Here is a 17,851-nt window from a genome sequence, read left to right on the forward strand (position 1 = left end):
CTAAAGTTCCATTATACATAGATAACTAGCATCAACATTTTTGTGTACTACATAAAATTTACATATATATGCATACATTTCCATATTTTGAGATGTTTTTTATTAAAAAACTTAGCTACCTTTCAATGTCAGCATAGATTATTATTTTAAATGCCTTTACATTATTCAACTGTATGAATAAACAATAGTTTATAAATCGTATCCCCTCTTTTTGGACATTTAAATTGTTTCAGAAATCTCAGTATTGTAAGCATCTCCAAAATGAATACTCCTATAATTGTTTTTGCTCACTATTATTTCCTTAAGATAAATTCCTTAAAGATTTGCCAGGTGAAAGAATATGCACATTTTAGAGGTTTTTATTAAGTATTGCCAATTCATACTCCTGAAAATGTATACCATTATACCTTTCCACTTGCAGCACGTGGTCAGGTATTTTCTTCACATTTTGGAATGATGATGGAAAATTTTAAATTTTACTTTGCCAACAAAACAGGTAAATAGCAGTATCTTCTTATTTTAATGTTCATTTTTAAATAAGTAGTATAGGAGACCATTTTTCATATATAATAGCCAAAAGACTAACCTATAAAAATATTCTTCTGAATTACTTATTCATTTCCTTTGCAAATATTTTTCTCCTAAGATTGTCATTCCTTTTAAACATTACCTTATAAATAGTGTTAGTATGGTTTTTAATAGGAATTATCAAGGCAGACCCTAAAATTGGATGAGAAATGTCAGGCTATATTCTCTCTCCTATCTTCCTTTAGGTACAAAGTACCTTTAGGAAAGTAATCACAAATCAGGTTGTGAAATAAAAAAGAAAGGCTAAATAAAAGCTCTTCAGTTCAGTTCAATTCAGTCACTCAGTCGTGTCCGACTCTTTGTGACCCCATGAATCACAGCACACCAGGCATCCCTGTCCATCACCAACTCCCGGTGTTCACACAAACTCACCTCCATCGAGTCGGTGATGCCATCCAGCCATCTCATTATCTGCAGTCCCATTCTCCTCCCGCCCCCAATCCCTCCAGCATCAGAGTCTTTTCCAGTGAGTCAACTCTTCGCATGAGGTGGCCAAAGTATTGGACTTTCAGATTTAGCATCAGTCCTTCCAATGAACACCCAAGACTGATCTCCTTTAGAATGGACTGGTTGGATCTCCTTGCAGTCCAAGGGACTCTCAAGAGTTTTCTCCAGTACCACAGTTCAAAAGCATCAATTCTTTGGCGATCAGCTTTCTTCACAGTCCAACTCTCACATCCATACATGACCACTAGAAAAACCATAGCCTTGTCTGCTGCTAAGTCACTTCAGTCGTGTCCGACTCTGTGTGACCCCATAGACGGAAGCCCACCAGGCTCCCCTGTCCCTGGGATTCTCCAGGCAAGAACACTGGAGTGGGTTGCCATTTCCTTCTCCAATATGTGAAAGTGAAAAGTGAAAGTGAAGTCGCTCAGTCATGTCCGACCCTTAGCGACCCCACGGACTGCAGCCTACCAGGCTCAACCATCCATGGGATTTTCTAGGCAAGGGTACTGGAGTGGCTTGCCATTGCCTTCTCCGATAGCCTTGTCTAGACGGACCTTAGTTGGCAAAGTAATGTCTCTGCTTTTTAATATACTATCTAGGTTGGACATAACTTTCCTTTCAAGGAACAAGTGTCTTTTAATTTCATGGCTGCAATCAGCACAGCATCCGCAGTGATTTTGGAGCCCCCCAAAATAAAGTCTGACACTGTTTCCACTGTTTCCCCATCTATTTCCCATGAAATGATGGGACCAGATGCCATGATCTTTGTTTCCTGAATGTTGAGCTTCAAGCCAACCTTTTCACTCTCCTCTTTCACTTTCATCAAGAGGCTTTAGAGTTCCTCTTCACTTTCTGCCATAAGGGTGGTGTCATCTGCATATCTGAGGTTATTGATATTTCTCCCAGCAATCTTGATTCCAGCTTGTGCTTCTTCCAGCCCAGCGTTCCTCATGATGTACTCTGCATATAATTTAAATAAGCCGGGGGACAATATACAAGCTTGATGCGTTACAATACACAAATACTTTTTGTGTATTAAAAAAGATGATAACATTAGGACAGAGATTTAAACCATATTCAATATGAAATAAGTGTTTCTGCAATAAATATTCTTTTTCACATATGAATATTATAGTAATTGAGGTAAGCCATTTGTGATCTCTTGCTTCTTTATGAAATCACTAATAATTATACTAATGGGAATATTTAATAACATGAGCTAAACAAACCTAAACACAACATTTCAAAAGATCTAACTTATTTCCAAAACAGTTGTTGAGAAAATCAATTGGGGATTTCCCTAAGCTAGATAAATTTTCTGAAATTTTCCCATGTGCTGCTTAGAGATTGATCTTAGTAAAGTTGCAGTTGCAAAAAATTGATCCATTTCCGTAAAGCCTCATCATCTATTCAGATTTTTAAAAAATACCTATGCTTTTTCGCTAGCCCTTCAGAATAATTAAATGCAGCTGTAGTCTTCTCATAAAAGAATTTCTATCAATTAATTGGCAACCTGCTGACAGTAATTACACTGTGAAAATTCAACTTTTCCAATATTCAAATTATATTACACTGGGTGAAATGTTTTCCTAGCACCCTGAACCTAGTCAAAAATAATGAAAAAAAAATGTTTAAGTTATGTATTTGTTTTGGTGCATTTTAAAATTGGTTTTTCAATCCAGAGACTGATGAACTCTATTAAAACTTGAATTACACCTAAATAATTATAAGTAATGCATCATATTCTCATATTTTTACAGGATTAAAAGGGATGTTTTCCCTTAAAGCAAGACAGGCTGGTGCAAGTTAATACCTATTTCAACAGCTTTACAGCTGATATTTTATTTGAAGCTGTAAATAGTCATAACAGTTTAAGGTAATCATTACAAGAAAATTTTTTACTTTCCTCACATTTCATTTCTTATGGAGTGCAGTGCAAATGTTTTAAGTGATGCCATCTGCTATGCTACCTCTTGCGTTCTCTTAAACTTCTGCAAGCAGTTCTTATCTAACCAAAAGAACATTTTAGAAACCATGGCAAAAAAATAAAAATAAAAATCACTGACCTGACTTCTATGTCCCCAGTTAATATCTTGGTCAAAACTAAGAGGAGGTTATGAGGAAAACAGTTCACACTGGAGATGGTTTGTAAACCACTATCTTGCATAGAAATGCATGTCTGGGGTCTGGGAATGGTCCAGATGTATTCAACATTACCAAAGAAAAGCTTTTGTCATAGACTTTTGGTTAGAAAACAAACTAGGTAGAGTTCCGACTCCTTGGAGAAATGGATAAAAATTCAAATTCACCTTCAAGGAGTGTAGACATCAGGAGTAAGGAAGTATGCAGGCAGGTGGGTGTTTACCAGGAATTAGTTCTGAGCTAGTGATTTAGGGAGGAAAAATCCAAGAAAAAACAGTAACAGTTACATGAAATTCATGAAAGAAAGAGGATTTTCTTCCTTGAAGACAGACAAACCTGGATAAGTTAATATAAACTCTAACATCTTTAGTATCATGATATATTACCTGGAGTTACCAAGTAAAACTCAATTATCTTAAATATAGCAGTAAATTCTCATTTAAATGGTCACTGCATGTCAAACACTCTAAAACACTTGATAAACAATATCTCATGTAAACCTTACAATAATTCTATGAGTAGTCAGATAACAAGCCTGCCAATGCACAAGGCACAGGAGATGTGAGTTGGATCCCTGGGTCAGGAAGATCCCCTGGAGAAGGAAATGGCAACTCACTTCAGTATTTTTGCCTGGGGAATTCCATGGACAGAGGAGTCTGGCAGGCTACAGTCCATGGGGTTGCAAAGAGTCAGACACGACTGAGTGACTGAGCGTACACACACACACACACACACACACATATTCAGATAAATAGGCCCATTTTAGAGATAAGAAAAACAAGGATTTGAGGGGTTAAGTAACTTGTAAAAGGTCACACAGCAATAAGTGACAGAAGTGGGAGTCAATACCAAGACTGCTGCTGCTGCTAAGTCACTTCAGTCTTATCCGACTCTGTGCGACCCCATAGACGGCAGCCCACCAGGCTCCTCGGTCCCTGGGATTCTCCAGGCAAGAACACTGGAGTGGGTTGCCATTTCCTTCTCCAATGCATGAAAGTGAAAAGTGAAAGTGGAGTCGCTCAGTCGTGTCCGACTCTTCGCGACCCCATGGACTGCAGCCTATCAGGCTCCACTGTCCATGGGATTTTCCAGGCAAGAGTACTGGAGTGGGGTGCCATTGCCATCTCTGAATACCAAGACTATTAGACTTAAAACATGAGCTTTCATCCTCTATATTACCCAATTCCTATAAATGTCCCTTCGGTTCTGCTCAAGGATGCTTAGGAGTAAACCACGTTTTCAACTTTTTTTTTTTTTTTGCATCTTGCACCTATTGTTAGGCTCTTTACTGCTGCTTATTACAGGAAATCATGTAATGATTAAAAATATAAGCAGCTGAAAAGGTAAAAGAAATCTTTAGTAGTAATGGATCACTCTATATTTAATTGAAATAGAAACACTTACTAAATCAGTTTTCATCATACTTCTGTGTATGATAAATATGACCTAGGGGCTTACCATTACCCAGTGGTCTCACTAAGCTATAAAATTTGATAAGATTTCTCATAAATGGGCTACAAGTGGATTCAGGGGACACTACTGCTGTGGAAGTGGAAATTCTTACTCTTCCTCTATAAATAGGCATCCACTTTTATTCTAGGTTATACTTATTTCTTCTCTGCTGCTTCCTTTGCTTCCTATCTACTCCTAAGTACAGACAAAGAAGGTGTTTCTCTAGGTGATATAGCATGGTAGAGAGGTGGAATAATAGAGCAGTTTAGAACATGGACTAGAGCCAGATTCCCAACTTTAAAGCCTGACTGTCACTTACTGATTGTATGAGCTTGGACAAGTTAATCTCTCTGTACCTCAGTCTCCCCATTTGTTAAATAGATAATGTATGGCAAAACCAATACCATAATGTAAAGTAATTAGCCTCCAATTAAAATAAATAAATTAAAAATAAAATAAAATGAATAGCAAAAAAGAAATAATATTTTACCTAATTAATAAAATAATAATAATAATACTGTAAGAAAAATTCAGTTCAGTACAGTTGCTCAGTCATGTCTGACTTTTTGTGACTCCATGGACTGCAGCACGCCAGGTTTCCCTGTCCATCACCAACTCCCAAAGCTTGCTCAAACTCATGTCCATCAATTCGGTGATGTCATCCAACCATCTCATCCTCTGTCATCCCTTCTCCCACCTTCAATCTTTCCCAGAATCAGGACCTTTTCCAGTGAGTCAGTTCTTTGCATCAGGTGGCAAAGTATTGAAGCTTCAGCTTCAGCATCAGTCCTTTCACTGAATATTCAGGACCGATTTCCTTTAGGACTGACGGGTTTGATCTCCTTGAAGTCCAAGGGACTCTCAAGAGTCTTCTCCAACACCACAGTTCAAAAGCATCAATTCTTTGTTGTTCAGCACTCAGCTTTCTTTACAGTCCAATTCTCACATCCGTACATAACTACTGGAAAAACCATAGCTTTGACTAGATGGAACTTGTTGGCAAAGTAATGTCTATGCTTTTTAACATGCTATCTAGGATGGCCATAGCTTTTCTTCCAAGGAGCAAGCGTCTTCTAATTTCATGGCTGCAGTCACCATCTGCCGTGATTTTGGAGCCCCCAAAAATGAAGTCTCTCCTATTTCTATTGTTTCCCCATCTATTTGCCACGACGTGATAGGACCAGATGCCATGATCATGTTGAGTTTTAAGGCAAGTTTTTCACTCTCCTTTTTCACTTTTATCAAGAGGCTCTTAGTTCTTTGCTTTCTCCCATAAGGATGGTGTCATCTGCATATCTGAGGTTATTGCTCTTTCTCCTGGCAATCTTGATTCCAGCTTGTGCTTCATCCAGTCCAGCTTTTCGCATGATGTACTCTGCATATAAGTTAAATAAGCAGGGTTACAGTATATAGCCTTTACATATTCCTTTTCCTATTTGGAACCAGTCTGTTGTTCCATATTCAGTTCTAACTATTGCTTCTTGACCTGCATACAGATTTCTCAGGAGGCAGGTAAGGTGGTCTGGTATTCCCATCTCTTTAAGGATTTTCCACAGTGCTGAGATCCACACAGTCAAAGGCTTTGGCATAGTTAATAAAGCAGAAGTAGATGCTTTTCTGGAACTCTCTTGATTTTTCGATGATCCCATGGATGTGTAATAAAGATTAATAAAGATTACACAAATAATAACATGTATACTCCTAGTGCACAGTAAACACTGCATAAGCATTTTCTGTAAGGAGATCAAACCAATCAATCCTAAAGGAGATCAACCCTGAATATTCACTGGAAGTACTGATGCTGAAGTTCCAATACTTTGGCCACTTGATGTGAAGAGCTGACTCATTAGAAAAGACTCTGATGCTGGGAAAGATTGAAGGCAGGAGAAGGGGACAATAGAGAATGAGATGATTGGATGGCATCACCGTCTCAATGGACATGAGTTTGAGCAAGTGCCAGGAGATGGTGAAGGACAGAGAAGCCTGGCGTGCTGCAGTCCATGGGATCACAGAGTCAGACGTGAGTGAGCGACTGAACAACAAGAATTTAACTTTCAGATTTTTGGAAGAAGGACCTTTTAATTCTTCCTTTTGTCCCTGTGGGAGGTTCTGGCCACTGGCAGTCCTATTTCCTTTCCACTTGTTTTTGTTCTCCTATGGTGGTTGTGGTGGTTTAGTTGTTAAGTTGTGTCTGACTCTTTGTGACCCCATGGACTGTAGCTTTCCAGGCTCCTCTGTTCATGGGGTTCTCCAGGCAAGAATACTGGAGTGGATTGCTATTTCCTTCTCCAGGGGATCTTCCCCACCCAGGGATCACACCTGCGTCTCCTGCATTGCAGGCAGATTCTTTACAAACTGAGCCATCAGAGAAACCCTTATTCTCCTACAAAAGAGTCATAAGCCAGTGATTAACATTCTGGCATACTACTCAGCAATAAAAAGAATAGCCTATTGATACAGGTACAAATTGTATGGATTGTAAGGTTATTTAGCTTAGTGAAAATATGTCATCCTCAAAAGGTTACATGCTATATAAGTCCATTCATTTAACAATCTATATAATTTTTTTCATTTCAAAATTGAGAACAAAGTAATAGTTGTCAGAATTTAGGGACAAGAAGAATAGTTCTGAATTTTGATTTTAGCAGTAGTTCCATGAACCTATACATGTGATAAAACTACATGGAACTACACAGAAACACACACTCACACTAATACATACACAGAGAGAGGAATGCATGTAAAATCTATCAAAATCTGAGTGACATCTGTAGACTATCCAATGTTAAATTCCTGGCTTGGGTATTTAGTCATGTAAGATGTTACCATTAATTGCATCTGGGTGAAGGGTATACAGGAATTTTCTGTACTATTTTGCAACTTTCTGTGAGTCATTAATTATCTCAAAATAAAATTTTTAAATGCTGATTAAGGATGCTTTTACCAGTAGATAAAACTGGGCTAATTTCCCTATTTTGCCAAGGCCAAATTCATCAGACTGGTATTTCAGAATACTACAAGTTAGGACAATTAATAGCTGTGCTGCAGAAAAGCTTTCTGAGGTCAATACATTTAGGGAACATGACATACCCCTTCCCTTCATGGAGATTCCCTTCTACATTGCTCTGTTGTTTTCAATCTTTCCTGTGCATCAGAATTATCCAAATAAAAATTAAAGGCAGAAATGATCTTTAAATCAAAGAAATCATCACAATCCCTAGTCACACACTGGAAATAATATCTTCCATTTACAATGACATTTAAACAAAAATATTGCAGGACTCTGAACTAATGCTTGTTTTTCCCTTAAGTGTTCAAGTTGTGACTATCTGATTTAGGCCTGTGACAGACGTTGAAAGCAGCATGAAGTGACCCATTAGGAAAATAGCTTCATGATATAGAACAAAAAGGGAGCTGGAGTTAAGGAGAAATTATACCAACACATCATCTTCATTTTCAGAGATCAGCTAGAGACTGCTTCAATATAAGGAGACAGATAAGCAACATGTAACTAAAGATGCTGGCCAGTCTGTTGAGCAGAAATTAACGAGAAGATTGCCACAGAATACCTCTAAAGCAGGCATTGCACTGAGTCATGTTGACCTACTCAATCCAAAGCTGGCACCAGTAAGGGCTGAGAAAGTAGAGAATACCATAAACTGAAGATACAATGGCCTCCGGCAGAAAATAAATATGGCAATTCAGAAAGAGAATGAGACAAACCTGAATTGAAACTTCTGCGATGCATAGGCTCATTCCTCCTACCACTTACACATCACACTTCAGCAAACAGTTGCTCACATTCAAAGCTGGAAATAAAAGGGACAATGCCTAAGCACAGATGATTTAACAATAAGAAGCAGAAAAGCATAAGTAAAAAGTAGATGAAGGAAGAAGAAACTGAAGAATAGGCTCCAAATATTCTTTAAAAGCCTCTTTTAACAGGTAAACTCTACAATTCTACTGAAGGATATTAAAAACAGCTTGTCCTTGGATAAGAAGACAAAAATATAATACTCCTGATTCTCTGTAAATGAAATCATAAAATAATAATCAAAATATCCATAGGCCTTAGAGAGGGAGTCTGAAAAAAACTGATACTACAGTTCATCTCAGAAAATAAATAGGTGAAAATATCCCTCCAAAATCTTTAAAAAAAGTTTTATAAGGACCTTTCTTACCAAATAATAAAATGTACATGAGAAATTTGTTTTAGAAGATTTATACTGGCACAAGAATAACACTACTAAAGAGAACAGTCCAGAAATAGGTACAAACAGGGAAATAGGTACAAATAGGTACAAATAGGTATAAGGGAATGGATTACATAATAAAGGCAGCAATTAATTATACTGGATATTCAATATTCAATAAATGGTGTCAAAACAACTGATTAGTTGTGTAGAAAGATAAAAAGTCATATAGCTACCTAAATCCTTGCTTGGGCTTGTGCTTACTCTCTCAGTTGTGTCCAATTCTTTGCAACCGAAACCCTTTCCCTTAATTCAAAGACAGTTCTTACAATTACCAATCAATTAGAAAAAGATGCTCTTAAAACTATACCCTTATAAAAGAGTTTGGGATTTCACTTTGTCTGCTCCTGGCATGTCACTGTTTGTTATCTGAGCAAAAAAAAAAAAAAAAAAAAAAACAAGATTCTTCAAGTCAGACTCAGTGCACTACAATTACCTACAGAAGCACAGGAATAGAGTGGGAGGAAAAATGGCTAAGAATAGATTTAAAAATCCTAAAAAAAAAAAAAAAAACATCTCCCTAAATAATGATTGCCTGAGTTTTTATAGTTTGGGGGAAGAGATATGGAACATGGTGGTTAAAAATATTAGCGCTGGAGCCGAAACCTATGGAACATCCATAAAATGGAATAGTCTTCATCAGCACATAGAAATGAGCCATGAAAAGACATAAATGAATGATAGATGCATGCTGATAAATCAAAGAAGCTAATCTGAAAGGGTTATATACACTATAATTCCATTAATATGACATTCTGGAAAAGGCAAAACTATAATGATAGTTAAAAGCACAGCGGTTGCCATGGGCTGGAGGGTGCAGTTAAATAGGCAAAGAATATGGATTTTCTTAGGTTAGTGAAACTATACTATATAGCATATATAACACTTATAAATTTGTTAAAACCAGTAGAACTTAATGACACAAAGAATAATGTATACAAATCTTTATATATGTAAATAAATAAAACATTTAAGAAGTTGTTGGATCCCAAGATTAAATGATAACTGTAACAAGAATCTAATTGTATTACAAATATATGAAATAATTTCAATGAAGATGGTGGTGGAAAAATGTTCTAATGTAGGTGACCTTGGAAATGTAGACAAAAAAACAAATAAAGCAAAAAGGAAACATGCATAGCACAGTCCTCTTTTGGGTAAAGTATTTCTCATGGAGCACTGGTTAACAATTTTAAAACCACTCACTTCAAATATATAATAGGATGAACAATTATGTAAAAGGATAGCAGATAGTCGAATCCATGCGTCCCACTGTTGGAGTGGTATGTTAGAAACAAGAGGGGAAGGCTAGAAGTATCCATGTGTTAACAGATTAGAGTTGGAGACATCAGTATGAATTCATGAGTACCTAAATATAGAAATAGGTAGTTAAATATAGAAATATGAGTATAGGCATAGGCTAATACATATACATATATTACCTTGTGCTCTCAGTTGAAATGGCTTAGAAGCAAGAAAACCTATGGAACAAGCGTACCCAGTTTCCAATATTGTCTCCAATAAAAGGAACCATGATCTTTGCCGAAATGGTTGTTTTTTTTAGGAACAGGGCAGAAATAAAGAAAAAAACAACACAACAACAAAGAAACCTAAAGCATCTTATAGTCCCAGAAAATAAGAAAGTGACTAAAAAAAAAAAAAAAAAAAGATGGATCTATCAAAGCGACATAGGAGCCAAATGAAAGAGTTCCCAATGGTCAAAGTGGAATTATATCATATTCACAAACATATCCAAGGCATAAAATTTTATATGAAAAGATGAGATAAAATAAAATTATTGTGGAAAAGTAAGACATAGCTGGTGCATCAAATACATACAATGAAATTCTATATGTTTGTAAAAGGACATTAGGTAAAAACAAAGGCAATCTGAATAAAATATTAATATATGTTTAGTTAATAATTATGTATCGTGTTCTCTTTATTAATTGTGAAAAACATACCATTCTACCATAAGATTTAAATAGCAAATGAAACTAAGTGTAGGATATTTGTAAACTCTGTGCTATCTTAACAATCTGTATACAAAGCTAAAAGTTTCCTGAAAAAAAAAAAAATAAAGATTCTCCTAAAACAAATGCCTATAAGAAACTGATGACATTATGATATATTATGTGAAGCAGAATGAAGTTTACATGCCATGATAGAGAAAGGATTTCAAAATACATCAAACGAAAATTTAAATGGATAGCAGTACATTAATAAAGATAGATATAAATATTTTCAAGTGAAATGTGGTTATCTTTGAAGATAGGATTGTTTAAAATAATTTTTATAGTTTTCAGTTTATTTTCCATATTTTCTGTAATGAACATATTTTATAATCAAAAGATATAATAAAATAATAATAAAGTGATAACTTTCATTGAAGCATAATGCAAAGATATATTTAATGCCCTTAGTTTACATAACTTATGAGTAAAAGATAAGAAAACCATTTGCAAACATTTTTACTCGCAACACGGAAGGAAATAATAGCTCCATTATGTTTATTTTTTCTTTAGAAATATCTGTCATGCAAAATTTAAAAACATAAATAATCTAGAATTGGTATTAATGTGTTATTAAAAATTCTTAACTCTATGCTACTTAAAGTCAGTGATAATAATGTACTATATATTTGGTCCAGGTTGATTTAAACTCTTTGTACCTCTGAGGAACAGGCATCACACATGTAAAGTACTTTTTTTTCCTCAAGTAAATATTAGCTTCAGTGAAGTTCTGATAATTTTCCCAGTTACACTCTAAAAGGGCATCATAAGGACTAAACTACACAGAGGCTTTACAGAATGTGCTGTGTTCTACATCTCTTGTAAAGAAGTGTATTTCTAAATGCTGTGTGTTACAATACTTAAATTTTTAATTTTTAAATTTAAAAGACACTCCACAAAAAACCACAAAACATAAACTTTGAATTCATGCGTGTTGGAGTTATTATACTGCAGATTGTCCTAATCCTTGCGAACACCTAATCAAGTGATGATTTATCCATTTTTCCAAAGAGGTCAGTTCCTTTTCAAACTCAGCTTCTATCTTATCACTTAACCCCTGAAACTCTTTGAGGTCTAGGACATCTGTACTGTTAGACCTAGTCAGAATAGGAACATTTGCATCATTTGACTATCTGTGCGGTCTCTTTCTTCACTCCTTTCTTCCCTGACCTCTTCAGCAGCACCTGCGACTGCTTAGGAAAGCCCTTCCCTTATCTACATTTGCCATGTTAAAGGGAAAAAACAAACTTTTAGAGTGACGACCTGGACTCCTGCTAAGTCACTTCAGTCGTGTCTGACTCTGTGTGACCCCATAGATGGCCTCCTACCAGGCTCCCCCGTTCCTGGGATTCTCCAGGCAAGAACACTGGAGGGGGTTGTCATTTCCTTCTCCAATGCATGAAAGGGAAAAGTGAAAGTGAAGTCACTCAGTCGTGGCCGACTCTTAGCGACCCCATGGACTGCAGCCTACCAGGGCAAATTCAGGTTGCTAAAATCTCTCAAAGGAGAAGGCGGGGACGACTTCAGCACCGGAGGAGGTGAAGACCTCTTAGGTTAGGCTGGGGGGAGGAAGGAAACGGCTGTCCTCATCCTTAATCACTGCCAAACGAAACAGCACAGTAGTAAGAAAGCACTGAGGAAGACCCCATAAAACCCTTCTCACGCCCCTGTCCCCTGCCACTGAACTGCATTCCCAGCCTGCATTTTTTTTTTTCCTGGCATCATTCATTGGCTGAGCGAGTGTGATGGACAAACCTGCAGCCCAACGAACGCGCAATCTCATCGGCTTTCCTGGCTCTTTTTACCTTTGACTTAGCCTAGGTGGTTGAAGCACCCACCGCCCACCTTTTGCAGTCCCAGAATCCTAGCTATACTGATTAAAAAATCCAGGACACTTACCCGCTTCCCAGCCCAACCCCCACCATACTTAACCTGAAAAGACCTGTAAGTTGTCTTTCCAATTAGCTTCTTATGCCCACCCAACATGATTTGAGACAAGAACTTTTGGTAAAACCTAATCAAAGAGATGAACTGGGAGAAAATACACCAAGCTCCATACACCAGTCTTCCTGTAGTGAGCTTCTGAATGATTATTATTATCTGCATTTCTCCTTTTATTCTGCAAATATTCCATAATGACATGTGTTCCTTTAATACTGGAAAATACAGAGCAGGAAGGGGCTAAATACTTCGGTAAATATGCTAAGTTGCAATAAGGATGTTGCATTTCATGTAGAAAATTTAAAGGCTCTGCTACCTGTGATGTCTGGCAATCATGGTATATTATCCCATTTGGGAACCTCTGCAGCAGTGACCCAGGTGTTATGTGTGTGTATGTCTGTGTGTGTGCTCAGTCATGTGCAGCTCTTTGTGAGACTCCATGGAATACCAGGCTCCTCTGTCCATGAAATTTTCCAGGCAAGAATACTGGAGTGGGTTGCCATTTCCTCCTCCAGAGGATCTTCCTGTACCAGGGATCAAACCCACATCTCTTGAGTCTCCTACATTGACAGGCAGATTCTTTATCACTGCACCACCTGGGTAGCACATAGTGAGCCAGGTACATGCTATTTACTACAGTCTTCTACTTGGCACTGGCTTATAGGTAAATCTGCTGCCACACCACTTCTCGATGGATGCAAAAATCTCAGAACTAAAATACAGGCATTCTCAGAATAGCACAGCTATTGCTAAAAGCAATTATTTGCTTCCTGATTTTGTATAAATCGTAACCTAAATATCCAAACATGTGATTGGTTAAACATATATTTCATGGGTTGGAACATTTTTACATTTATAGACACGAAGGGGCTTCCCAGTGGCTCAGGGGTAAAGAATCTGCCTGCAATACAGGAGACACCAGTTCAATCCCTGGGTTGGGGAGATCACTTGGAGGGCATGGCAACACACCCCAGTATTCTTGCCTGGGGAATCCCATGGACAGAGTAGCCTAGCAGGCTATGCTCCGTGGGGTCACAAAGAGTTGGACACAACTGAAGCGGCTGAGCACACAACACATAGACATGAGGGGCTACTGTTAAGCAGGGATAAATGCAAGATACTAAGCTATTAATGGTGGGATCTCGGAAGACTATTGGGTAATTTTATGGCAAGAGACCCTGAAATTCACAAATTTTGTCTTCCTCCTGCAACTCTTTCCTGTAAGGTCTTGAAGAAAATATATGCAGTTGGGGAAATGGCAGATGTGAAATAAAGCATTATTTGCTGTGTTTATGTCTTTGTGCCTAGTACAAAGCACTCTGGTAACCTGAGTTTAAGGGATCTTCTCCTTAAAATAAATCCAAACCAAAATCTTAGGATCATGCATAATATCACGTACAAGGAAAAATAAACCACACAAGGGAGAGAGACCTCCTCCCAAGTCACAGTGGAGGATGGGCCTGGGTCATTTCAGATCCTGCTCTGGGAAGTGAAAACTTTTATTGATGTCCTTTCTGGGTGAGGCACTCCTGCCTATCTCCCCTCTTCCCCATCCCCACTTCTTCCCATTCTTTCCACTCCCCACCCTCCTCCCTTCCCTTCTCCCCTCTCCTCATTTCCCATCCTTCTGTCTTCCACTCTGTTCTCTCCTTCTACCCACCTCCTCACCCTCCATCTCCCTCCCCACTTTCTCTACTTCAACCCTCCTCCCCTTCTCTTCCTCTTTCCCTTATCTTAGTCCTCCTCCCCTGTCCCATTTTTCTCCAATCATTTGAATGTATATCCTCCAAAAAAGACTTAACGTCTAGGAAATGAATCAGAACATTAATTATAATCATATATTTTAAAAATATCCCTTTCCTAAGGATTCCCTACTTTTTCTTAAGCAACACGTTTTTTATAATGAGGCAAATATGGTAGATTTTTATAGCATGATACACTTTATTTGACATTTCTTTATTTTAGATTTCAATAGAACATGAAAAAAACAAAAAACAAATGATATAAAGTGATCATTTCCAGTGAAAGGCAAAGTAGAACATATTACAAAGAAAATGTGGTTAGTACCTTTAGTTCACAGTAACACAGGATAAGATGAGCAGATTTTTAAAAAATACTATGTTATATTAACACCTCAGTAGTAAACAGTAACTTCATTAGGCTTATATTTATAAATCACTATGTCACATTAACATGCTCAGTCATATCATACATGGTTTGATGGACATTATTAAATGTATGCTAATCTTTTTTCAAGCAGTCAAATTTCACAATGTGCTGTTCAGATTAGTATAAATAATACTGTATTTCTATAGCAAATGAAGGCACAGCTAGTACAAAGCAGATTTAAAGCCTTAGTCTTCCCGGCCAGAGAAAAAACAAAACAAAACATTTGCATTGAACTTTGTTTTATTTCAAGAAAATATTGTCTTGGTTAACAAGTCTGATCTTTCACAGCTATACTTTAATAGGAATACAACAAAAATTTTCACAAAAATTAAAACTTTGTAGCACTAAACAACCGGAGAAGCCAATGGCAACCCACTCCAGTACTCTTGCCTGGAAAGCCCCATGGACAGAGGAGCCTGGTAGGCTGCAGTCCATGGGGTCGCTAGGAGTCAGACACGACTGAGTGGCTCCACTTTCACTTTTCACTTTCATGCATTGGAGAAGGAAATGGCAACCCACTCCAGTGTTCTTGTCTGGAGAATCCCAGGGACAGGGGAGCCTGGTGGGCTGCTGTCTATGGGGTCGCACGACTGAAGTGACTTAGCAGCAGTAGCAGCAGCAGCAGCAGCAGCACCAAACAACATGCTTTACATAACTGACAGCAATTTACACATTGTGAAGAATATTGCACTACAATAGGCTATATAGAATAAACTGAAACTTAAGACAATTTAAGACAATATTTTAGGCTACCAAGAAAGTACAAAAACTCAAGACTATGAGGAATACTAGCGTTGAGATTACAGGACAGGTTTTTTCAAGGCTACATAAACCTGCTTCACTTCTGCTTGAAATTTGAGATTCCTGAAAATTCTTTCATGCAGCCTCTTTTATATTTTTGTTATTGCCTGTTTCCATAATCTTTACTGAAATCAGATGTACAGTTGACTTCTCCTGTATACTAATAGATTTCAGGATGACATTATCATGTAAAGTTTTACCAATATAAAAATCTTCATCGAGGATAGCATCTTCTCGTGGTTCAAGCTTTCCGATAGTAGGAATCTCAGAAGGGCTAAAAAAGTTGAAGTATGATGCATTAGGAACCACTCTTGGCTGGGTTTTAACTTGTCCAGTAGCTGCTGTGCGACTCTGGGTGGTTGTCACTGTGACATCCTTTCCTCTTCTCCAATCTATCTTACAGCATTTGGAATCTTGGATTTCTCAGCCCCAAGAGAAGATCTTTGTGATCTGGCTTTGACTTTATTATATATCTCTCGGTCAGCACCTCATTCTTGAAGTATGGATTTGGTAGAAAGCAAAATTCAAATGCATAACTTTACAGGCCTGCCAGGTTTTGAAAACTTCAGGCTAACATCAGACATGAACTTCAGAATGGGCTCATCATACTTCTGAATCAGGGGCCCCAGCTTGTCAACATTCTTGAACACAGTCAGCCAATAGTCCGGAATGCCTTTAGGATTTTCTCTTTTAGGCTTTCCTTTGGGAGCTCTTTTAAGAGCTCTTTCTTTAGGCATGACCTTAGGAACTCTTTTTGGAGCCTCTTTTCCTGGAGTCCTTGCCTTAGCCTGTGGTGCTTTAGTCTGCCCTTTATCTTCTGCCTTTGCCTGCGGGGCTTCTTTTGGATCTTCTTTTACTTCAGGCTTGGCCTCCAGAGCATCTTTGGGTTCTGCTTTTTCTTCAGTCTTTTTTTCGGGATTTTCTTTTGGTGTTACATTTTCTTTAGCCTTGACCTCAGATTTTGCTTCCAGGTCATCCTCTTCTTCCACACCCTCTAAAGCAGGCATCTCACTAGAGTCTTCCTGCATCTCTTCATCGCTGCTGAACACCTCATCCTCCGAATTCCATTCACATTCTTCTTCAGTGGGCTCATATTCTGCATTGATGATTTGGAATCGCCGGTTGTACAGAGACCTATTGAGTTCGGCATATTTTTGTTCGAGATTGTGAATTGCCTTTAAGAATAGGGCGTCTACCTTGTCACATTCGTCTTGAATATTTCTGAGAGCGTGCACACGATTTCTAACTGCCCGAGGCAGCTGATCCACGAAACTTCTACCTAACGGAGCCTGCCGCAAACTTCTGGAAGGCCCAGGTACACTTATACTTCTATAGAAGGGGCTGTGGTCACTGCTGCTGCTGCTGCAACTACTGCTGCTGCTAGAGCTGTTGCTGTCAGATTCATCCCCAGAATCGCTAGACGAGAGAGCTACCATCTCTTCATCCACCCCCTAGGCGGCAGGTTCCGAGACCCTGTTAGGATCAGCTTCTGCCATTCTGCAAGACTGCAAACCTCTTAGGGTGGTCACTACCGCGTGCCCAGAGATGGGTAGAAAATGACTCACGGATGCTTGGGTGGTGGCGGCGGAAGCCGGGGCTGAGGAAGTGGCAGCGGTGAAGGCAGCAGGACCGCTGGGCGGGGCGCGGCTGGGCCGAGGTGATTGCACCGGAGGTGGCAGCGGCAGCGGAGGCCTGGGCGAAAGTGGCGGAGGCAAGGCCTCTCTGAGCTACAGATGCGGCGGAATGAGGTGTGACGCAGCTGAATGTCGAATTGCGAGAGCCCGATATCTCTTCACTGCTTACATCTTGAGCCCCTCCCCCTCGCAGTCAGACCTCCAGTTCATCTAGTTCCCTGTGTGCCTTTAGCTCGCACATCATTAGCTGGACAAACTTGATTGACCTTGATTGACGATGCCTCAGCCCAATAAGTGCGCAAGCACACCGCCCCCTCCAGGCTCCGCCCTACTTTCCAGACGCTCCTTGGTTGCTGAGGCACACACCACTGAAGACGTTTTTTTTTTCCCCTTAAAATTTTGTCTTTATAGA

The 17,851-nt window shown here is 38.6% G+C and overlaps 1 protein-coding gene across 1 annotated transcript; it reads right to left on the reverse strand.

The window, feature by feature from the left end:
• Positions 1-14,752: 14,752 nt before the first annotated feature.
• Positions 14,753-17,677, reverse strand: NAP1L3 (nucleosome assembly protein 1 like 3). Its single transcript, XM_055438356.2, has one exon. The coding sequence runs from the start codon at positions 17,239-17,241 to the stop codon at positions 16,330-16,332; it is 912 nt and encodes a 303-aa protein (XP_055294331.2). The 5' UTR covers positions 17,242-17,677; the 3' UTR covers positions 14,753-16,329.
• Between the last annotated feature and the right edge of the window lie 174 nt (positions 17,678-17,851).

This window comes from Moschus berezovskii, chromosome X (assembly GCF_049115385.1).
Source record: "Moschus berezovskii isolate FMDL1 chromosome X, NW_MosBer_1.0, whole genome shotgun sequence".
Lineage (NCBI taxonomy): Eukaryota > Metazoa > Chordata > Mammalia > Artiodactyla > Moschidae > Moschus > Moschus berezovskii.

What these genes read in the sequence shown, in the direction of transcription:
- NAP1L3 (XM_055438356.2), bottom strand. Translation starts at nt 17,241, where the DNA reads ATGGTAGCTCTCTCGTCTAGCGATTCTGGGGATGAATCTGACAGCAAC.